The sequence below is a fragment of the Kogia breviceps genome, chromosome 4 (assembly GCF_026419965.1).
Source record: "Kogia breviceps isolate mKogBre1 chromosome 4, mKogBre1 haplotype 1, whole genome shotgun sequence".
In the NCBI taxonomy this organism is placed as follows: domain Eukaryota; kingdom Metazoa; phylum Chordata; class Mammalia; order Artiodactyla; family Physeteridae; genus Kogia; species Kogia breviceps.
In genome coordinates, this window is record NC_081313.1 from 136,805,673 (window position 1) to 136,829,981 (window position 24,309).

At 44.5% G+C, this 24,309-nt stretch overlaps 2 protein-coding genes across 3 annotated transcripts in view; one reads left to right on the forward strand and one right to left on the reverse strand.

The window, feature by feature from the left end:
- CYFIP2 (cytoplasmic FMR1 interacting protein 2) overlaps positions 1-22,221 on the reverse strand; it is a 133,697-nt gene extending 111,476 nt beyond the window's left edge. The window contains exons 1-3 of one of the 2 annotated variants that reach the window (XM_059062927.2): positions 22,087-22,221; positions 3,921-4,060; positions 2,070-2,159 (exon numbers count right to left, since the gene is read on the reverse strand). In XM_059062927.2, the coding sequence (XP_058918910.1) occupies positions 2,070-2,159; positions 3,921-4,037 (207 nt within the window). In that variant the 5' untranslated portion in view covers positions 4,038-4,060; positions 22,087-22,221. The remainder of the gene's footprint in view (positions 1-2,069; positions 2,160-3,920; positions 4,061-22,086) is intronic. The other variant, XM_067032007.1, reaches the window with a different exon arrangement.
- Positions 22,222-22,289: 68 nt separating this feature from the next.
- Positions 22,290-24,309, forward strand: part of MED7 (mediator complex subunit 7) — a 116,601-nt gene continuing 114,581 nt past the window's right edge. Inside the window, exon 1 of the mRNA XM_067032011.1 lies at positions 22,290-23,178. The gene's annotated coding sequence lies outside the window, so the exon portion shown is untranslated. The remainder of the gene's footprint in view (positions 23,179-24,309) is intronic.

Below are 24,309 nucleotides of genomic sequence, written 5' to 3' on the forward strand. Positions count from 1 at the left end.
CTCAAGTGTATTTCTGTTCACATTTCTCCCATCAATGAAAAATTCCCATTGCTACTGATTTTTGATTAAATGAATTAAAGCCCTCTATTATGGGCTGACTTGTGTCCCCCCACCAAATTCATATGTTGAAGTCCTAACCTCAGGACCTCAGAATGTGACTGTATTTGGAGACAGGGCCTTTAAAGAGATGATTAAGTTAACATGAGGCCATTAGGGACCCTCATCCAATCTGACAGAATTTGGACACACAGAGAGACACACCTTACATGTGCCTACACAGACAAAAGACCCTGTGAGGACATAGCCAGAAGGCGGCAGTCTGTAAGCCACGGAGTGGCCTCAGGAGAAAGCAACCCTGCTGACATCTTGATATTGGACTTCTCATCTCCAGAACTGGGAGAAAATAAATTTGTTATTTAAGCCACCCAGTCTGTGGTATTTTGTTATGGCAGCTCTATCAAACGAAGACATCCTCTATGCACTGACCCTTATCTAATTTTTTATAAATACCACCAAGAATTTCTCTATATGTACTTTACAGTCCAAACCCAGGCAGTCTCTGTGCCTTTTGCCTCTGTGCCTTTCCTCATGCTGCTTCCACCAGCCAGATGCTCTCTATCTCATCCCTGACAGATAAAATTCTAATTGTGCGGGACAGCAGAGGTCAGTGGAAAGAGATCAGGGCTGGGAATCTTAAGTCCTGGATTCTAGGTTCAACCCTGTGATTTACTAATTGTGGGATCATGAGCAACCTGCTTATTAACTTCTCTAGGTCTCAGTTTTCTCATCCCTAAAATGGGTATAATGATCTCTTTGCAAGTCACAGGGCTGTTATAAGGTTCCAATGATACCATGTATAAGAAAACCTTATACAGTTTAAAGTACCATTTATATATGGTATATATATATAATGTATATATAATAACCATATATTATATATGTGTGTGTGTATATATATATGGTTATAATGTGTGTGTGTGTGTGTACAGTATACAAGGCTCTACTCAAAACCCACTTCCTTCATCAAGCTTTCTCTGACCCTCTCAGGGCCCCTTAAAGACTTTGAACTTTCACCATGCCTTTTACCTTTAACTTTGTATATTTTTATTTGTCTTCAAAGAGCCATCTAGAGCACAGGATTTGTAGTCAAACAGATTTGTCAGCGGCAGGACCCTGAGTAAGTTACTTAACTTTTCTGGACCTCAGTTTTCCCCACCCATAAAATGAGTATTGTAACAGAACCTTCTTCAAAGGGTTGAGGTGAGGATTAATTAAGACAATGCATTTAAAATACCTGCACAGGAAATGTTTAATAAATGGTAAGCCTGTCTATTTCTACTTGACTCAGCGAGAACCAAGACCAGCCCTATCTGTCCTTGCATATCCCCCTCTCCAGCATTTAGCAGGGTCTCTCCAGGTACCAGGTACACAATATTTATTAAATGAATGCGCAGGGTGTGGTGAGACAGGCTTTAGGCTATCACTGATATAGTGAGAAAGGTCCACTGAGCCACAGGCAGAACCTGTGAATGAGAAATTTGGAATTCTTTAAATGTCAGCGATGCATGAGGATGAAATCAATGAAAGCCCAAGAAGGAAGGGTACCCTCACAGATGGGTCAGACAAAGACCCATCAAACAAATGGTCCCTCTCTGTGAATGGTTTAGGCCACCAGTAATGTGTTACTCCAAACCTTTTTTGAGAAACAGTTGTGCTTTGGTCAAGGGCCAAAATTCCACACAGCCAGTAATCTATCTATAAAACATAAAACAAGGCAGGATCTAATCAACTGTTAACCCCCAAAGCTAGAGAAGCCCAGGGAAGTGAATAGTGGGAATAGAGTTCGGGCCCCAAAGGTGAGCAGGATTTGCAAGGCTGGAAGATAGGAACAGTGTGCCTCCAGGCGCTGGGAGGGGATGGGTGGGACATGAGGATGGGCTTGAGGCGATGGATCTGAGGCTGAGTGTTCTTGCAACAGCTGAGCACATGCCCCTGGCGAGAGAAGCTGCCCACAGCCCCGCCCCCACCAGCAGGGGGCACATCTGTCCCTGAAGGTTGCAGAGACTTACCATGCTGGAGTGGACTGTAGCCTGCTCAATGTACCTTGCAATGCCTGTGACAAACGCATTCCTGTCCTCGAAGTTTGTGTCAAAGTTAGCCTGCAGGAATTAGAGAACAGGAACATTTGGTGGTTGGAAAACAGGTCCAAGGTGGCTGGGTGTCCAGGGAATAAACTGCTGCCACCAGATGCCCAAGTTCTCTGTGGAAATCTATCTCCACATCACCCTCTCATCTTCCGCCAAGAAATCCCACCCTGAATCCCACTGGGCAGGAGCTGGCTACAGCCAGGGCCTGCATCTGCTTCCCATGGGTAATCAGGTTCACCCAGGGAGTCTCGGAAGTAAAGGCTTAAACCATACAAGCCTAAATAGCTCTTAAAAGTGAAGACGTGGTTTTTTTTTTTTAGAAAGAAGCAGACTCACAGATATAGAGGAAAAACTAGTGGTTACCAGTGGTGGGGAATGGGAGGTACAAACTGGTGGATGTAAAATAGGCTCAAGGTTGTAGTGTACAACACTGGGAATGTAGCCAATATTTTGTAATAACTTTAAAAATTGTATAAAAAATAAAAAATATTTTTGCAAGGTGAAGATATTAAAACAAAAGGTGAAGATGTAGACTGCTTTGATCCAGCAGTTGCAAAAATACTTGCCTGAGGGTGCAGATACATCTGTATAAGAATAATAACTGCAGTATTTTTTTAATAAAAAATACTGGAAACCATCCAAATATCCATTAACAGCAAAAAGCTAAATAAATAATAGTATATCCATACAATGGGCTTATCTTATAAGTACTATGTGGTGGTTAAATACAGTCTGGTAGCATATCAGTATTGTCAGGCAAAATACCCATAATAAATTTTAAGTTAAAAAAGCCAAATCATAGTGCAACATAATATAGTGTCATTCTCTTTTGGTTAAAAAAAAAATTATACATAAACATGGTAAAAAGGTGTGTGTGTGTATATATGTGTATATATATAGACATAGTTACAGGGAAATTTTTATTTGTTATAAATACTTTGCTGTATTGCTAATAATAAAAAAGATATTTACATAATTAAAATTTAATCTGGGTTAGCAAATGTGAATAAACCAAGAGGATGAGTTGAACCTTCAGGCATGTGCTTAATAAATCTAGTCATTGAATGAAATTTAAAATATACTATGTGTTTATATTCGGTCTCATTTAGCAGTCCAAGAACTTTCAAAAGGTCAAATACAGTTAAAAAGCTAAAAATTTCCAATTAATTAATTCTTTCATAACATGGTATACTTGCCCAGCACACGCAGACAAGGGGCTATTTGCAAGGATGACTACGGCTGCACAGATGCCCTTCCCACCACGCCCAGGTGGGATCCCGGTCTTGAGGAATCCCATCACGGTTTGTCACAAGCTTGCCTCTCAGGCAAAAGCAAACAACTGTGACTGGCTTCCCGGAGCCATTATCGGCTGTGGGGAGTTGAAGACCTCTTCTCACATACATGAAGGAAAAGTAATTACCCAGGCAGGCTCTAGGGGTTTCTAAATTGCAATATTTAATTCATGAGGTCAGAGCTGCCAAAACCTTGGTTGGTGCTGCAGCAAGAACAGCCGGGAAGGTATTTGAGGTCAGAACGGATCAACAAGCCTTCCCGGAGGGAAGAGAAACAGCCCTGGTGTACATTTACTAGCTTATCTATTGCTTACACTCAGCTCCACCAGTGCACCAGGGACTCCATCAGCTGACGACCTTTCACCTTCTAGATGCAGGCATCCCCCTCCCTCTGCCTTCAGGGCAAACCCTCTCAGGGGATCCCCAGAATTCCTGATACCACCCCCCACCATCTGGCCCCGGTGCTCTGGGAGGACTTAACCTGGTACATGATGGAGGAAGGCGGGGGTTCGATGCATGGCTGCTGGTCAGGGAGGGGAAGCTCTTCCAGCAGGTCCACGTTGGACAGGGCATCTTCCAGGGTGACGTGGGTGGTCATGGCGGCAGTTTCTGTTGTCCGCACTATGGGGGTTGGGGATAGAAGAGAAGGAAACAGAGAGTTTCAGGGGCCTTCAAACACTTCTCCCAAGCTCACCCTGTCCAGGCTCCTTCCGGAGAACCCGGGGAGTTAAGGAACACGCACCGAGACTGCTTCCACTTGCTACTTCTTCACGTGGTGCCCTCAACCCGTGCCTGATATCTGAGGATCTCTTTACAGTTTACGCAGTACTTTTTTATGTCTATTGCCTTGACTGAGCCTCACCACAACCCTCTGATGACAGGTGGTCTCATATCCACATAACTGATGGAAAAACAAGGCTCAGAGAAGTTATGTTGACACTCATACAACCACAGTGACTAGGAGCAAAGGACCTCAAATTATGCTTGATGCTAGAACATGGGCCAAAGTCAGCCTCCAGTTTCTGTTATTCAAGAAGATATTTATCAGTTCCACTCAAATTATTGCATAACACAAACATTCATGATTGAGAGAGCCAAAGATTATCAACTTGAAACCAGAGTTTGAAATTAAGCTGGGAGTCAAAGAATTCAGACTCCAGCAAATTTAACCTTATTTGCAAAAACATTAGAGCCATTGTCTTCCTTGGCCTGGACATATGGTATGTCTTGTGAGCCACACCAAACAAATCAGCCCAAAATGGACATTTTTGTGTCTCAACCCTGGCAGACTACAGCAGGTGTGATGAGAACTTTGCCAGGCAGTGAAGCTGAAGAGGTTCTAAACAGCACCTACCTAACAGGAGCTAACTGCTATTTTAAGAACTCAGCACTCAGCAAACAGAACACTCATTTTTTAAAGCATACGTGAAACATGCATTAAAAATCATCATGATTTAGAGCATAAAACAAGTTCCCCCAAGTTCCCCCAAATATGACCTTCTAGAAGTCACATTCACTGACTACAGTGCAATAAACTTAGAAATCAATAATGCAAATTATAGCAAAGAAAAAACCCCGTATCTATGAAAATTTGTAAAAATATACTGCTAGGTTATTCACAGCTGAAGAGGAATTCAAATAGAAATTATAAAATATTTAAAACTGAAAGAGAGCATGAATAAATGTCTTAATGCATTTCATAGGAAATAAGAAAGCAGAATTAAATGAACTGAATTTTCCACTCAAAAACCTAAAAAAGGATAAAAATCAACCCCCAAAAATGAGAATGCAGGGATTACTAATTACAAAAGCAGAAATAAATGAAGCAAAAAACAGCAAAACAAAACAAATAGTAGACTAGGTGAACAAAAATCTGAAAACTGAGTTTTAAAAAAAGATTAACAACATAATAATAAGCAGCAGTGGCAGCAACTGCTAACCCTTTAGCATATTTGAATGAGGAAACACGGAGAGGCTGACTGTGGTCCGGAGAGCGCCCTCCCTCCCTCCCCATCCCTAATCCCAGGGAAGCCTGAGACCTGCTTCAGGGCTGGAGTCTCAGAGTGTCAGAGAATTTGCCTCACTCATTAGGAAATGTGGTGTCAGAGGCCAGGGCAGAAAAGGACCAACGACAGCAGAGCTGGGCCCAGGCTGTGAAGGGCTGACACAGTTGCAGAGTACACCCCACACAGGCTGCCCCTGTGTCTCCTTTAGGCCCGGCTGGGAGGGCAGATGGGGCTGAGCTGCTGACTACCGCTTCACACTTCACTGAGTTCTCAACTCACCTCCCTGTCACGCGCTATGGCAACAGTGAAGGCCTCATCCAATGAGGGCACAGGGGAGCTCAGAAGTGACTGCCTCCTCTGCCCTCTGCAGGTGCCTGGCCTCACGGGGGTGGTTTCAGGTCCTCTCCACACCTATGCTGCTTCCTCTGCTCTCTTCTCTGCCCTGAATTCTAAGTGTGGCATTCAGTTCTACAACAAAACCATTTGCTAATCCACAGAAAAGAATGTCTTCTTTAGTACATTAATGTTAAGTCCATTTTGCAGGAAGCGTTAATGATTGTCCAGGGCATAATGATCTGTAAGCTCCAAAGCCCTAATAATTCTCCTCGTTAATTCAAATAATAATAAAACTAACATTTTAAAGCCATTACTCTGTGTCACTCTGCCAAGCACTCAGCTATTTTAATCTTGCCTCAACCTTATAAAGGTAAGTACTATGATTATTCCCATTTTACAGATGAGCAAACAGAAGCTCAGAATTTAGGTCACTTTACAAGGTCAAGGGCTGGCAAGTGCCGGAGCTGGGCTTGGAACCTAGGTTTGCCTTATAAGAAAGGCCTAGAAGCAACTATTTATCTATGACTACCAGGGCTGTTTTTTTTTTTTTTTTTTTTTTTTTTTTTTTTTTTGCGGTATGCGGGCCTCCCACTGCCGTGGCCTCTCCCGTTGCGGAGCACAGGCTCCAGACGCGCAGGCCTAGCGGCCATGGCTCACGGGCCCAGGCGTTCCGCGGCATGTGGGATCTTCCCGGACCAGGGCACGAACCCGTGTCCCCTGCATCGGCAGGCGGACTCTCAACCACTGCGCCACCAGGGAAGCCCCCAGGGCTGTGTTAAAGGGACCCAGGGGCCAAACTGAGGCAGCCTCCACTGGCCAAAGATGGGGTGATATGAGCACCAGTTAGCACAACTCAAGGGACTTGAAACAATATCAAATATATGTGAATTCATGAGATCGGAAAGACACTTAATAAAGAGTTGGTTTTATGCCTTTGTTACTGCTGGAGGATGCCTGTGAACCAACTTTTACATTGAAAATCAATAAATAAAAGCAAACATTGAACCAATCTTTCCTATACCAATTGTACCACTGGATAAATGAATTGTAGGAGAGAGAGATGCTTCTCTTTATAAAGGTATTTCTTTTTTCCCCCCAGAAATATTCACAGAATTAAAATATTCCTAGTTTCCAACCCCTAATGAACAAATGGATGTAGGCACTGATCACCAACTGCTGCTAACATCATTACACGAGGGACAACCAGATATTACGTGCCTCCTGATGGAAAAACACACCATCACCTTACAAAGAGTGCTGAACCGCAAACAAAATACCCGAATCTAATCAAGCCTTTGATACAATCTGACAGGAAATACAGAGGACATGTTAAAATACACCATGGTGAGGTACTCAGTAAAATACAATCTATGGGAAAGTCTGCTGGACAAATGGCTGAGTATCTTTAACAAATAAAGTGCAAGGGAAAAAAAAAAGAGATGGAGGGGGAAGTTATAGATGATAAGAGACTTAGACTATCACATGGTTTTACTTCATTTGGATCTTATTTCAAACAAACCACCATAAAGATGAAATTGTAACATATATGAGAAAACAGGAAAATTTCTCTGGCTAGTTACTGACTCGATATTTGACAATATTAAGGAAACTGTTATTATTTTTTAGATGTGACAATATTGTTTAAAATAGTCCTTATCTTTGACAAATACCTACTAAAATATGGATAAAAGGATACAGGGGTTTGCTTCCAAATCATATTAGATAGGGGAAGAGTGAGAAATAAATGAGACAAAATCAGCTAAAGTTAATAATTGTCAATCCTGTGTGATGCTTACACATAGAGATTTATGATAATTTTTTATCCAATTTTATGTTACTTTTCAATTTATTTTATTTATTTATCTTTGGCTACGCTACGCAGCATGTGGGATCTTAATTCCCCGACCAGGGCTTGAACCTGGGCCCAATGCAATGGAAGCTCGGAGTCTTAACCACTGAACCGCCAGGGAAGTCCCTCCAATTTTAAATATGTCAGAAATGTTCCATAAAAACTCCCAGCTCTGGGGCTTCCCTGATGGCTCAGCGGTTAACAATCCGCCTGCCAATGCAGGGGACATGGGTTCGAGCCCTGGTCCACGAAGATCCCACATGCGGCGGAGCAACTAAGCCCGTGTGCCACAACTACTGAGCCCGTGTGCCTAGAGCCCGTACTCCACAACAAGAAAAGCAACCGCAATGAGAAGCCTGCTCACAGCAATGAAGAGTAGTCCCTGCTCGTCACAACTAGAGAAAGCCCGCGCACAGCAATGAAAACCCAATGCAGCCAAAAATAAATAAATAAATAAATAAAATAAATTTATTTTTTAAAAAAACCTCCCAGCTCAATGTATACACTCCCAGTTCTAATATGTCCTCCCTTCCTTCATCTTCCCTGACTCCTACTCATGATCTTTACTTTCTCCTTCCTCCTATAACCTGGGTTTCTTCTAGGCTTCTCAGATTCTAAAATACTCATTTATCAGAATAACCCTTAAGATCTTCCCCTTTAACACAATAATACCCCCGTCCTTCCCTTGATGAGAAGGGAAGTGAATCAGTAAGTGAATGACCTACAGCACACATACAGCTTCTCTAATGGATTTCTCTGTTTCTTTGTAGATCATTCACTGCCTAAGGGAGAAGGAAATCAGACATTTTTAGCCCAAGTGCTAGAAGTCACTGCCAACTCCACATCAGTCAGAAAGGAAAAACATTCCGGAAATTTTATCAGAGGTATACATGAAAATAAGTACTTCTTTTCCAGCGCAAGTGTCCTGCCTGTTATGCAATCTTCCAAAGGAGGATTCTTAATATTGAGTCTACGACCACGTGGTCATTGTGTAACTTTGGAAAGAGAAATTAATAAAATATTTAAAAAACTAACACTGTTCTGGGAGCACCATTTACCAGACACAGCTGCAACCTGCAATGTGGGGCATTCATGGCAGATTTAAATTCAGCATCTTCATAACAAACTGAAACTCAGGGGCCTGGTTTCACCGAGTAGTAATAACACTGGGATCTCAGGCAATCTGCTTCTGAGAAGGTCTTGTAGGCCCCGTGCCCGACCCCCTCCACCCCTCCACCCTCCCACTGAGATGACTGACAGATCCTGAACAAGAAGCAAGGGGCCTCACAGACGAAGAAGGGGCACTAGGCGAGCCTGGCTTTGGGAATGCAGGTTGCTATTCTCTAAGCAAAAGATCTGCATTGTTATTTTCTGACTGACTTTCTGGAAGAAAAACGAAAAAAGTCAGACGGTTTAATGATATGGAAAACTAGGCTAAGTATGGTGGGTAACCTCGAGTTCTGTGTTCATATCTGCCATCTGTTACTTCCTAGCTGCATAACCATAAATATGTTCCTTAACTTCTCTGAGCCTCCATTTCCTTATCTGTAAAAGGGCGATGATTAATAATAGTCCCTGCCCTCAGTGATTTATTATGAGGATTATATAACATTACAGCACGTGAAATGCTCAGCCCAACAGCAGGCACACAGCAAGCACTCGGGAAATATTAGCTAGTCGGATGGCCTCTTTTTAAGAAAGCGAATGGATGAATTAAACATTGCAACAACTCTCCTACACAAGAGGAAGTCATCAGAAATATTACACTAATTCTTAACTCTATAGATCTTTCATTTTGATTTCCTCATTCATAACACCCTTGCAGGTTCGAGGGGGCAGGTGTTATTTCTGCGGTTTTTCTAGGGAGGACACACTGTTGCTAAGAAATGAAAACGTTTATTCATGGTCACTACTAGTGACTGAGTTAGGGCAGAAATGGGATATCTGGACTCCCAGTTCTAAGCCCTTTCTTCTAGACCGCACCACTTTTGTACCTTTTTGAAAGGTACCAAGCACTTTACTTTCTTTTTTTTTTCAAACTTGGCTGCCTTTTCCTTCCTCTGAAGAGTAAGACTCTGTCAAGCCATAAAGATTAGGTAACTGTCACCTTTGGGTTTCATGAGAGGCCAAGAAATATTTTCCTTGTCTGTAAATCTCTCCAGCTAGAAAGTAACTAAAACAAATAAATAAAATTAAAGTTTAAAAAAATAAATGCATATTTATATCTGCAAATAAAAAATATATAAGTAAATAAATATATAAAAATAAATATAAGGGAAGCTTAGACTGTCCCCCTCAAAAAAAACATTTGGAGCAGCATTTGACTGAGCAAGGAAAAAATTCCAAAGTACTGCTACTTCCTCTTCCCATACCAGGGCAAATGTTGCTCATTGATAACGTCTCTATTTCTCAATGAGTCCACGGGTAGACTCAGAATCCTTCTTGTGAAGTACAAAACTCCAAGTGGCCACTAGCACTCAATCTGAGTTTGCCCATGAAATAAAATATGTGTTGCCCCCCAAACCAGAGCAGAACGATGCATGCATGTGCAAGCTCCCTGAAGCCAGAGACCATTTCTTACCCATCACTGAAAACCATGGAGACCTTAGTTGGGTGCCAAGTAAAGATGAGGCACTGAGGAAGTACTGGATGGATGAAAGAACGCATGAACATACCCGAATTCCCTGACAACACGGGAGGAAAGAGATGACTTGGCATGTCTTCATTTCTAGTTTCCCATTCCTTCTCCTTCATTATTAATAACATAGATAATTTAAATCAACACAGAATATACAGTCATATCCATAAACTGCCTGTACAATTATTTACTTAGTATTTTTTCTAAATAGACTTTTTGTTTCCACTTTATAAATGTATTTTAGAAGAAAGCTTTATATCATAATCACTAATAGAGAAGCAGAGGGAAACTACAAAAAATAAAAAACAATGAAAACAAGCACAGGTCTGAGTGCCATGTGAAAATCATCTCACGTCCACCATTGATATGCCCACTAGAGGTGGTTTAGTGTGGTAGTGAACTAGAGTCCTGACTCTGCCGCTACCTGGCTGTGTGACCTTAGGAAGATGGCATAATGTTTCAGAGCCTCACGTGCTTCATTTTGATATAAAGAATAATAATAGTTCCTACCTCATATGCTTTGAAAATTGAGTTATCCCATGTAAAAAGCTTGGTAGGTAGAAAGTGCATCATAAATGTTAGTCCCCCCAACAAAACCTAAATCCAGAAACATATAAAAAGGATTATAGGGCTTCCCTGGTGGCGCAGTGGTTGAGAGTCCACCTGCCGATGCAAGGGACGTGGGTTTGTGCCCTGGTCTGGGAGGATCTCACATGCTGTGGAGCGGCTGGGCCCGTGAGCCATGGCCGCTGCGCCTGCGCGTCCGGAGCCTGTGCTCTGCAACAGGAGGGGCCACAGCAGTCAGAGGCCCGTGTACGGCAAAAAAAAAAAAAAAAAAAAGGATTATACATCAAGACCAGGTGAAATTCATCCTGGAATGTAAGACTGGTTTAACATTAACATCCAAAAATCAATGAATGTGATAAGCCATATCAATGCAATAAATGACAAATCCCACAGGATCATCTCAACATATACAGAAAAAGCATTTCACAAAACTCACACTCCTTCATAATAAAAACACTCAACCAACTAGGAACAGAAGGTAACTTTCTCAGCCTGATAAAGAGCTGCTACAAAAACAGCTACAGCCAACATCAGACTTAATGATGAAAGACTAAATGCTTTCCCCCAGGATTAGGAAGAAGACGAAGAGGTCCACTCTCTCCATTTCTATTCAACATTGTGCTGGAGGTTCTAGCCAGGGTATCAGAACAATTAGGAAAGGCAATGAAATAAATAATATCCACATTAAAAAGGAAGAAGCAAAATTATTTCTATTTAAAGATGACACGATCTTGTATGTAGAAAATCCAAAAAAATCAACTAGAAAACTATGAGAATGAATAAACATGTCCAGCAAAGTTGCAGGATATAAGAATATAAGGAAAATCAATTATATCTCTATTCATTAGCAATGCTCGATATAAAAATGAAATTAGGAAAACAACTCTATATACCATAGCATCAAAAATAATACAATACTTAGGAATAAATATAGCAAAAAGAATTATAAAATGTATACTTTGAAAACTATAAAACACTGTTGAAAAAATTAAAGACAACCCAAATAAATGAAAAGATATCCCATTTTCATAGATTGGAAGACTTACACTGTTAAAATGGCAACGCTTCCCACACTGATATAAATCCAGCGTAATCCCTATTCAAATCCCAGCTGGCTTCTGTGCAGAAATTGACAAACTGATCCTAAAACTCATATGGAAATTCAACGGACCCACCTAGAATAGCCAAAACAATCTTAAAAAAGAACAAAATTGGGGCTTCCCTGGTGGCGCAGTGGTTGAGAATCCGCCTGCCGATGCGGGGGTCACGGGTTCGTGCCCTGGTCCGGGAGGATCCCACATGCCGCGGAGCGGCTGGGCCCGTGAGCCATGGCCGCTGAGCCTGTGCGTCCGGAGCCTGTGCTCCGCAACGGGAGAGGCCACAGCAGTGAGAGGCCCGCATACAGCAAAAAAAAAAAAAAAAAAAAAAAAAAAAAAAAAAAAAAAAAAAAAAAAAGAACAAAATTGGAAGATGCACAGTTATTGATGTAAAAATTTACTACAAAGCTACAGTAATCAAACAGTGTGGTGCTGGCATAGGGACAGAAATATAGATCAATGGAATGGAATTGAGAAATCCAAAGATAACATTTATGGTCAACTGATTTTTTGACAAGGTTGCCAAGACAATTCAATGGGGAAAAAATACTCTTTTCAACAAATGGTTTTGGGACAGCTGGACATCCACATGCAAAAGAATGAAGTTTAACCTTTACTTTACACCATATAACGAATTAACTCAGAATGGATCAAAGACCTAAATGTAATACCTAAACTATAAAACTCTTAGGAAAAAAACACAGGAGTAAACACTTGTGACTTTGGAATATGTAATGACACCAAAAGCACAAACAATGAAATAAAAAATAGATAAAACTACACATCATCAAAATTAAATTTAAAACTTTTGTACTTCAAGAGACATCATCAAAAAAGTGAAAAGAGGGAATTCCCTGGAGGTCCAGTGGTTGGGACTTAGCACTTTCACTGCTGGGGCCCAGGTTTGATCCCAGGTTGGGGAGCTAAGATCCCACAAGCTGTGCAGTATGGTCAAAAAAAAAAAAAAAAAAAAAGTGAAAAGACAATCCACTGAATGGGAGAAAATATTTGGAAATCATATATCTGCTAAACATGGAGAATATATAAAGAACTCTTAAAATTCAATAATAAAAGGACAACCCAGTTTTTAAAACAGGCAAAGGATGTGAACAGACTTTTCTCCAAAGAAGATATACAAATGGCCAATAATCACATTGAAAGATGATTATTATTCCTAGTTATTAGGGAAGTGAAAATCAAAATCACAATGAGATATTACTTCACATCTATTAAAATGGCTATAATCAAAAAGACAGGTAAGTACAAGTGTTGGTGAAGGTGTGAAATTGGAACCCCCATTCATTGCTGGTAGGAATGTAAAATAGTACAGCCACTTTGATAAACAGTTTGGCAGTTCCTCACGTTTAAAAAAAAATTTTTTTTAAAAATTTTATTTATTTTTGGCTGCGTTGGGTCTTCGTGGCTGAGCCCAGGTTTTCTCTAGTTACAGCGAGTGGGGGCTACTCTTTGTGCAGTGTGCGGGCTTCTCATTGCAGTAGCTTCTCTTGCTGTGAAGCATGGGCTCTAGGCACATGGGCTTCAGTAGGTGTGGCATGCAGGCTCAGTAGTTGTGGCTTGCGGGCTCTAGAGCACAGGCTCAGTAGTTACGGCACATGGGTTTAGTTGCTCCGCGGCGTGTGGGATCTTCCTGGACCAGGGATCGAACCCGTGTCCCCGGCACTGGCAAGCGGATTCCTAACCACTGTGCCACCAGGGAAGTCCCTCCTCATGTTTTTAAACACAGTTACCATAAGACCCAGCAATTCCACTTCTAGGTATATTCCTAAGAAAAATAAAAATATACATTCACAAAAAAACTTGTACATGAATGCTCATAGTAGCATTATTTGTAATAGACAAAAAGAGGAAACAACTCAAATATCCATCAACTGATGAACAGATGAATAAAATATGGTATATCCATACCATGGAATATTACTCAGCCACAAAAAGGAATGAATTATGGATACATGCTACAATGTAGATGAACTGTGGAAATAATAAATTATATTAAGTGAAAGAAGCATAACATACCTTTTAAAGGAAATGTCCAAAATAGGCAAATCTATAGAGATACAAGGTAGATTAGTAATTGCCTAGCCTCAGGGTAGAGATTGAGGGAAATAGGTGGTGCTGCTAAAGGTTATGAGTTTTCTTTCTGGGGTGATGAAAATGTTATGGAAATTAATCGTGATGATGGTTGCACAACTCTGCGAATATACTAAAAGTCACTGTGCTATATGCTACAAATGGGTGAATTGTACAATATATGAACTATATCTCAATAAAGCTTTTACCAAAAAATGTTAGTATTTGTATGACCACTTTTGAGGAACTTTGGGTATGTGTAACATAAGCGGGAGTGGAGCAAAGAGAGCTGGAGCTGGGGCAGGAGCTTAGGGAGTTTGGAGAGTGTGATGCTGCCCCTACACGCAGAGACTGTGCTGAATGAAAATGAACAGGGGAGAAAAAGAAAGCAAGAGACGCAGCCACACTACCCCCAGGGAGCAGCCCGTAGACTGCAGGGTGAGCGGACCACCATGAGGCAGGGCCTGAACCAGGCCCCTCCCCGGCCTGTTGCTGTGGCACTGCCAACTGCCAGCGCCTGGGGTTGCCCCGCCCAGGAGGAGAGACTCCTCAGAAATACAAATCTCTGAGGTGGAGTGATGGGCTTTGAGGTTTAGAACGAGGACAAGATGGGTCTCTAGTCTCCTACCTGAGCTCTCTTTTTACTATAAGGACACTGAGGTCGAGACACGAGAGGACTTGGGCAGGGTCCCTTGGCTAGTTCGGGGCTGAGCTGGGCTAACACTGCAACTTCCTGGGAAGACAAGGGGACCTGACACACTGATATGACAGTGCCGTAAAAGAAAAAGAGTAATATTAGAAAGAAGGAATGGAGGGAGGGAAGGAGGGAGGAAGAATTCTGCAGTAAAACAAAAATCCATGTAAGAAAGGAAATACCACAATCAAAGGACATTACTTGGCTCTCTCGTGGTCATCATTTACACGTCTCAATAAGGTAGATGCTTTAAACATGATTTGGGTTAAAACAGAGCTCTTACTGTATTGGGAGATGAGGGCAGGGGAGAGAGGGGGATGGTGTCAAAAAGCGAAATCTTCATCCATCACAGCAGGAAGTGAATAGATGACACATAGAATAGATAAATCAAGAAACAGCAGCATAAGCATATCATTTAGAGATCTGGAGGCAACTACTGGAAGAAATGGTAAGTTAAAAGCAGCAGCCTCTGGGGGAGGTGGACACTGGATGCTTGTTTTTCACTATGAGTCTTTCAATACTATTTGATTCTTTTAAGCATGTGCGTGTATTGCTTTGATCAAAAATTTAAAATTTACTTTTTAGACAACTACTCGGGCTTCCCTGGTGGCGCAGTGGTTGAGAATCCGCCTGCCAATGCAGGGGACACGGTTCGAGCCCTGGTCTGGGAAGATTGCACGTGCCACGGAGCAACTAGGCCCGTGAGCCACAACTACTGAGCCTGCGCGTCTGGAGCCTGTGCTCCGCAACAAGAGAGGCCGCGATAGTGAGAGGCCCACGCACCGTGATGAAGAGTGGTCCCCGCTCGCCACAACTAGAGAAAGCCCTTGCACAGAAACGAAGATACAACACAGCCCAAAATAAATAAATAAATAAAAATAAATAAATAAATAAAAGACAACAACTCAAGCCTTCCTTGTTGGCAGTCAGACAGCTGGCCAGGGCACTGCTCTGTCTCAGGCAGACTCTGCTATGTAAGTCCCTCCCTGTGGGTCTCCTAGGCCCAGAGGCCCTGCCACTTGCAACCTCTCTCCACACAGGGGGCCTGAGGTCACAGCAGAGAAGTCCACGTCAGCCTTGACTTGGGTCTCTGGAGAAGGCCTAACCTCCTGTTTGTTTACAGCAAAGAAAAAGATCCTGACGGGGCTAAAGGGCTTGCCAATCCATTCGCCGTTCACTCAGCTGCTTCCTGTGTTGCCAGGGTTGAGGAGGTCTTTCCGTTGACAACCCAACCCGGCAGATCCCACCCTCTTGAGAGGGGAGGTCATGCCACAGAAGGCAGCTTGCTGACTTGCTCCCACTGGGGCCTGTGACAGGGCACCACAGGAGGGGCAGCAACGTGACTTGTATCTGGGGAGAGGAGCTGACTTTCAGAGGCACCTGCTAAAACTCAGAAAGGGAAGCCATTCCATCTGCTGTGGAAACAAAGGGCGAGACTTCAATTCGACCACCGGCTCGGGGCATGTAAACCTCAGCATCACGGATGTGAAGTTGCAACTCGAATGTGGCTCAGCCTGAAGACTGACATAGGCCCTCAAACCACACTTTCCCTCACTCTAAAAGGGCAATTTCTCTGTCTGTAAAATATGAAGGCTGGTCTAGCAGTGCTTCTCAACCATGATGGCAAAACCTCTGTTGCGAAGGTTATTGCAGCAACTTGTCCCAGTAACAGTTTGACTAGTGAGGTTTGCAAACAAGGTGCTTTTTATTATGTGTGAGGGAGGGTTCAAAGTCCTCCCATGGTATCATTGTTTGCATGTTCATCTCTTTTCTTGAGTGGGAGAAAATGGGGTAGAGCTGCGGAGGGGAATGGCTGCTGGGTGTGATGTACTGAGTATGTTGATACTGTCTATCAAATGTACTTAGGAAAAAACAAAAGCAAACCCAAAACAACTAGTTAGGAATCACTGAACTTGAACCTCTCTCAGAGTCATTCCAACTCAAAAACAAATGACTGTGACTATAAATGGGACACTCCATCCAAAGGACGTCCTTCAAGACTATGCTTCCCAACACGACCTGTCCACTGTGGCAAGAGTACTTACGGTGCCATAAATCTGCCCATGGATATTCTTGCCTTGTGCCTTTGCTCAAACTCTCTCCGCTCCCTAGTGGACTGTCTTCTCCCCTTCTCATATCCTACCTTTGACCACTGTCAAGGCCCAACTCAAGACTGCCCCCTCCATGAAGGTCTGACCAGCCGAACTCCACCACAACCTTCATTTCTTGGATTTCCATAGCACTCACAGTCTGGAGTCCATAATTTCCTATTGCATTATAAACTGCTTTATATTTTACTAATTCTTTGCACCACCAAAAATGACAAGGATAACTGTCATCTTTTGGGGGGGGTCTGACCCATAGCAACTAGCACAGAGCTGGGCACATCCTAGGCATTACTTGCTTAATTAACACTTCATGAACTATTTGTTGAATACAAGAGCCAAGGGCCAAAATTCATGTCTTCTGATTAAAAAAAAAAAAATTTAAAACATCATGGTCCCCTAAGGTACCATATCTAAGTCAGCCTTATTACTATAAGAATCTGAAGAGATATATTTAGAAAATTCTTCTGTCATACAGTTTCCACCTCATAAAATAAAAGACAGAACTTCATTTTTCTTTCTCATATGAAGGTATAGCATGGTGGTTGATGGCTGACCCTGAGTTTTGAATTCTTGTCTCACCATTCATACCTTGCCTGAATTGGTCTTAAACCATCACAATTTAAAAGCACAAATAGAAAATCATTCTCAGGTATCCCTTCACTTAACACTGAGTTACTGAGTGTCTTCTATGAGGGTCAGCCCTGCAGAATCTCTTTGATCTCAGCTGGGCCTTCAGTAAAGTTAGACAATGCTCTCATTCATCCCCATTTGATTTCTTATTCTACCCACAAAGGCAGCTGTTCCAAAGCTCCGGACATCTGCACTTTCCTAACCAGTCCACCACCTTTAACTTCTGCAGAGGACCTCATCTCCTGCCTTATTTAGAAGACAGAGACCACACACCATGGACACACTAAACGTCTCTCTGTTCCACGAAGAGATGAACGTCGGAGAACCACTGCCCTAAGATGGCCTAATGATGATGCAAACACCAAATCAAAAGACCTATTAATAAGTCATTGTTGCGTCTTTATCGGGAAGCTCTCCGGGTCATGTTTACTTTCCTCTCTGCTTGTACTGTTCCTGAGTTGCTGCAAGTCTATCAAAATGTCACTCAGCCAGAATGATCCCTGCAAGAAATTCTGCCTGAACCCAATCTCTGCCATCTCAAAACAATTTCTTTAAGAATTTGCACCCAATTTGTTTTTGCCTCTGTTGCCAGGGTCCAAGAAGTATGGCTTGAATAGTGGTCCTTTGAGGCACATCACACACAGTGCTTAGCATAGTGGCCATGGCCAGGCAGCCAGTACCCAACATCTTTGCATCCTGGGAGGCATCCCACACGCACTGACCGAATTCTGAAGTGTCTTTGTACAGACAAGACCATCCAGGGCCCTTGACAGAATCTGTGAATCACAAAGTGCCTTTCAGTTTCCCTTTCAGTTGGCTCAGTGGTGCAGAGAGACCACAGATTTGTCTTCTTAAGTTGACACACAATATATAATTAATAAATTGTTCCTTTAGGAATGGAGGGCAGCCATCCAAAGGAGCCATACATTCAGGAACCTCCTTCTCTCCTCTGTTTCCAGGGCCTTTTCTTCTCAGCCTGAGGTTTACAAACATTATCTCATCCACAGGCTCCTGTGGCCAACAGGGAGGTAACAAGCTGTGCAGGCTGCTTTTGGTTCCCCAGTTTTCAAAGTCAGAGAGGTAGTGGCTGATTTAAAGGCACACAGCAAGTCAGGGATAAATCTTGTGTCCGAAGAGCACAGTACTGCTTTGTCCGCTGGGGGAAGCAAAGCATGCCTTCAACATTTTTGGTTGAGTTGCAAAATGCTGAATGTACACAGAGGAAGAGGTCCTTCCTGATCTGTGTTGAAATGTGAGAACGACTTCTGGGCTTCCGGTGGGCATATTCCCTCCCCTTTCTCTGTTCCTACTCCAGCTATACCCACATTCAGTGTGCTATTCAGGAGCACTTCCCAGCTGAAGCCCTTGCTGACACGACATCTTATCACGCTTTCTTTGGCTACCTTCTGCAGGTCAACCTGGGGTTGGGTTCCTCGGTCACAGAGACCAACTTCTCTGTGAAAAGCAAAATCCAGGAAGGCTCTGGAGGTAGAAGAGTTGGTAAGAACTCGGGGTTGATGACACCTCCTCACCCAAACTGGAACTTCTCTTAGCAGGTCAAGGAACTTCTAACCCTCCTCATCCCCAGCAGTGAAGACTTACACCAGCCAACTCACAGGTGTGCTGTTCTTGGACATGGCCACCAGCAATGAGGTGTCTGCTGAGTGACCAGGGTGGAACCTTCACTGTGGGAGGCCTTCTAAGGCCACGGAATCCTTTAGCAGAGTCAACAGTGACAACAACAAAAGATCTGTCTTCTTAAATTGACACAAATATATAATGTGGCATGAGCCACATTCTTAATGATTATGTAATTAATACATTATAACAATAAACATATAAATATAATAGTACTTACTATGTGCTAGACACTCTACATAGCATTTGCATGCATCCCTTGTTTACTAGAGCATCCAATTAAGTACCAGCTCCTTCCCCACCACTGCTGGCACACTGTGTCACTGCCCGAGGTGACAGTATGCTCTACGCTCTTGCCCCACCTCCACTACTAATGGAGGGTCCATCCTCTGGACCCTAGGCTTAGCTTTGCTCCTCACAATAAGACCAAAGGCCTTTTACAAAGGCTCCAATGAGGTGACTGATGCCTGGTTTCGTCAACTACAAGTGAATAATTAATACTTGCCAGTAAAGAAATAGACTCATTGTTACAGTGGCCACATGGAGGCTAGAAAAGGCCATTTTGTGCAGCTCTTGGTGGAACCCTGGGGCCAACAGAGGCCAAAAGAAACCTCTTTGAGAGTGTAGGCTGATCCTCAAACATGGAGACTGGAGCTCGGCACTGTTTTCCAGGAGTACTGTTCCCAATGTCAATTAGCTTGTTGCCTATTCATCACCAAATTCAGCTTGCTGATCAGTGACAGCAGCGGAGGCCCACTGAATGTCCGAGAGGGCATGATATATCAGAGGGAACATGTACTGTTCCCCTGAAACCCTTTTCCAGTTTTTAAATTCTTGCCTACTGTCTTCTCTGGGCCAGCCTCTAATTTGATTGGAGTAAAACTCTCCGATCCTGGTGGATTTTACACCCTACTATTGGCCTAATGCCTAAAATGAGTTTTTCCTTTTCCATTACCAGCAGGGACTGAATAAGGCAGGCTTGGGTGCCTACAGAACCAGTCAGAACTGGCCAGGAAATATAATAAAGAAGCTTAGTGAGCACAGCGCTAATGCCCCCAGCCAGAGGCTCAGCCTGCAGAACGAGCCAGAGGAACTGGCTTTGTGAGCAATAACACACTCTCCTTGTGGCCTCGGAGCTGCCCTGGCAGATGGTAGCCAGCACCAACAAGTAACTCTCTATAGGAAAGTTTCACCTCCTCCAAGTGTACACTGGGTGCTCCACAATACCCTCTAGTGACAGTAACCCCTGACCAGTTACACACACACACACACACACACACACACACACACACACACACACACACACTCTACTCCTACGGTATTTTTGCCCTTAGGGCCAAAGCTGCCCCTGCAGCAAGCAAACTGAGCTGACAGCTGCTAAATGTTGTCATTTCATCAAAGTTGTTCCCCAAAATTGCTACCCAGTTTCCCACCCCCACTTCCAGCTCACTGCCCGAAATTCCACCATTAGAGATATCAAATACTGTTTACTTAAAGAAAGCGTTGTTTCCCACTAAAAAGCCTCTAAGCCTCTGTTTCCTTTCTGGTCAGATGACTTCTAAAACACCTCCTGTGTCTAATGGGAAATTCTTGTGTATTTAGCTCTTGAGGATAAATGTGTTTACTGGCTCCCTTCTTGAAAATAATTTTTGACACAGGAGAATGGGTGGGGGGATGGTGGAGCACAGGACAGTGTATGGAACTGGAAGTGGGCAGTCTCAGGGAGGGTCACAGAGAAGGAAGGTCTGATGGTGGAGAAAACAACCTTCAAGGCCTTCACCATCCTGCCAGGGATGTGAACCTAGATTTTTGTCCTCCAACATCTGTGATCTCATGGTTGCCAGCATGTCTTGCAACAGTGCCTGTGCCCAAAAGTAAGGTAAGACACCCCCTGCCCTAAAGGGGACACAGGCAGGAGGTGCCTGGGAGCCGGCAAGAAAAGATACTTGTCCCCTTCTTGGCCTGGCTGTAAGAGCCCATCAGCCCTTGGTGAGTCTTTCTGCTGTGCTGGGGAAACTAGGGAAGCAGAGGTCAAATTTCCTGGGCTGGGGAGGGCACCTGGGCAGTCCTAGCGTCCTTCTCTGCCAGGTTCTCAATACAACCATACTCCTCTCGGACCATGCTTCCCGCCGCCGTCGCCACTGCCACACGGAGAGCACGCCCTTCTCTTCCTTTTCAGACAGTGTATACCCATGGAGAGTATGCCCTGAAAAGCAGAAGCCTACTACTGACAGGTAGGCATCTTTCCGATTGTTCAGAGCTCATGAAAACCCAACCTTTTCCCCAAGAGTCAACCCACTCATCTCCTTTCCCCTACCTCCTCCCCCGCTCCCAGACAGCCGGGAGGGAGAGCGATGCTAGGCCGGAAGGCTTCAAAGCGGGTCAGGCGTGCCTCCTCTCTCATTAAAGCCCCCACCCCCAAACACCGCCTCTTCGCCCCTCGCCCCACCCATCTCACGTTCACTGAAGGGCTCTGTGTGCCCGAGGCGGCTGCCAGGCGGGCCCAGGCGGTTCTCGCTGGCCCTGCGGGAGGCGATGGTGGCCGGGGCGGCAGAGGCGGCGGCCGGCGCTCTTCAGTACCTGGGCGCGGGGAGACCGCCGCCGCCGCCAGGCTCGCGGCCGCTGCAGGTGTCTCCGATGCTCGTGATGAGCACCGCTTCCTCCCCGGCCGGCGGCTCCGGCCCAGGCCGCGCACCTGCTGCTGCTGCCACGGCCGCCGCGCCCCAGCTCCGCCGTGCGTCGGCGCCTCCCGCAGGGGATACGCGCCGCGGGGCCCAGGGTGGGCCGGAGAGGGCAGAGAGCTGTTCCGGCCCGGAGGCCCAGCCTCCGGGGGCTTCGGGGGCCCCCAGGCCGCGCTAGCCCAGCCGCCGTGGTGAGCACACCCCCGGGGGTGGGAGAAGAGGTGCCGACCCCTCGAGCATTCTTACGGCCGCGTCGCCATCCCCAGCAGCATCCCAGTCCCCACGCCGGCTCCAAGGCCTGCCAGCACCGCTTACCTGGGTCTGCGGCAGGTCTAGGGGAGCAGCCCGAGGCTACTGCGGTAGCCCGCGCCGAGGCGCAGGATGCTCTGCCCGGCTCCGCTCCGCTGCAGCTGCGCTGGGCCCCGCCCTCGGCCCCGCCCCTCCACCCGCCGCGGCTCCTCCTCCGCCCCCGGTATCCCGCCCCTTCGCCGCTGCGGCTGTCACACAAAGAGCAGGAAATGGCTGCGGCCAGGGTCTCTGGGCGCGCCCCTCTGCGCGGCCGGCGCATCCCGGACCTGCAACCCGGGCTCCCGCCCCGAGAGAGCCAGCCGCGCCGCTTAGGGAGAACTTGTCCCCGGGACCCCTCAGGCCTGGGAACCACACCTGCAGCAGTAGGAGGACTGAAGATTTGGGCTCCTTTCGGACCTCATTGATCTCACATTATTTCCAAGTGCTCATTTATCTCCCTAATATTTATCAAGCACCTATTTTTTTCCAAGCACCGTGCTAGGAGCTGAGTAGGCACTGGTGTACAAAAGACAGGCCCCGGCACTTTTGGAGCTTATCGTCTATTAGGAGAGACGGGGAATAAATGTACCTAGCAAATGTCCAGTTCCAACTGAGAGACGTTCTGTGAAGAAGAAGAACAGGGTGAAGTGATAGAAAATAAACCTGAGGGTTGGCGAGAGGGGGCTTCCACCAATGGAGTCTGATCCCAAATGCTGTTCCTCTGTTCAAAATTACCTTCTCACCCTCCCTTTCACTTCCCTGAGGCCAAATCTCTGAAGCTGCCCTCTTTGAAGCAGGGAGCTCCCTCAGGTTCTTTCAGGAAGAATTAATTGCCTCATGGACAAAAAGGCAAATACATGGTGACAGGAAGTATTTACTGGCAAAGCCCGGGAAAGAACTGAGAGGACAGGCACCTTTCTTTTCAAGACTTATGTACTCTAAGTCTCCAAAGAAACGGTTCTCATGAAGATGCAGCCTGGTGAGCCCTCAAACCAGGTGAAAGGCAGCACCGAATTCCAACCTTGGGACCCCTGAGCAAGTCACTTCACCACTCTGTTCCTGAGGTGCCACCTTTATCTACAATGTGGGGAATAAGAGTTGCCTTTCGTACTTCACAAGGTAAATAATTTGAAAGCATTTGAGACTTTTTAAAGTTAAGGGGTAAAGTCTTGCTACAGGGGAACCTTTCTGAAATATTTCCAAAGCGCGCACAAATTTCTAGTTAATCACTCAGCTCTTCCTATCAGGGGCTATTTATAGAAGAGCCACATTACTCAACACTCAGTAAAGAACTTGTGGAAGTCTTTGCCCTCCCTGATCTCACATCATTCTCCTAGCACTCAGGATTCATGATCCTTTGTGGTTTGATGTTACATCACTCATACTAATTTACATTGCTATTTCAGAAAGGATGACTTATATATATATATACATTCTGTCCCTGGTGCCATGTGAGAAAGCTGTGGGTGTGTTTGTGGAGGATGGCTTTAAAAACAGAAGTGAGGTTTCTTTCTTTTTTTTAATTTTTAATTTTCTGCTCTGATCCTTGGGATTTGGGGTGTCAGTGATTACAAATATCTAACAATGAGAGATTGGATTTTCATTCTATATGGCATATTATTTTAGATGCTGTAGATTTCTGGAAGACATATTTTTTCCTTGTGATTCCTTCCTTGTCTTTTCACCTTGCAGGAACACATTGCTTAAAAACAAAAAAGATGATTATGTATATGTTTGGTTAGATCTTGGGCAAAAATAATTCCCTGGCCCCTGAATTCTATTTGCTTGTAAGGGGAAGCAATATGGTTTTGTTGAAACCACTGTTTTGGAAATCCAGAGGCTTGCCTTTTGGTCCTGGTTTTGCAACTAAGTGATCTTAGATAAGTCACTTCACCTATGTTTCCCCATCTGTACAGTGCAGTAGGTTGGATATACTCCAAGGTCCCCCTGCATGTGGAATACTGCATGAGTTAAAACAAAGGACATGCCCCTGCCATGCTTAAAGCATTCACTAGCTCAGGATGGAGCCAAACCTCCTTACCGTGGCCTACAAGTGTCTCCATGATCTGGAGTCTACCTGTCCAGTCTCTTCTGCTGTGAACAAGCTTGCTGTGCTTCAGCTAAGAGGAATCTTTTAGTTCCCCAAACTTGCTGTGTTCTCTCTTGCATTTGGCCTTTGCACAAGCTAGGCTTGTTTGCTTGGAATGATCTCTCCTCCTTTCCCTACCCTTTCCACACTTTCCCCCCACA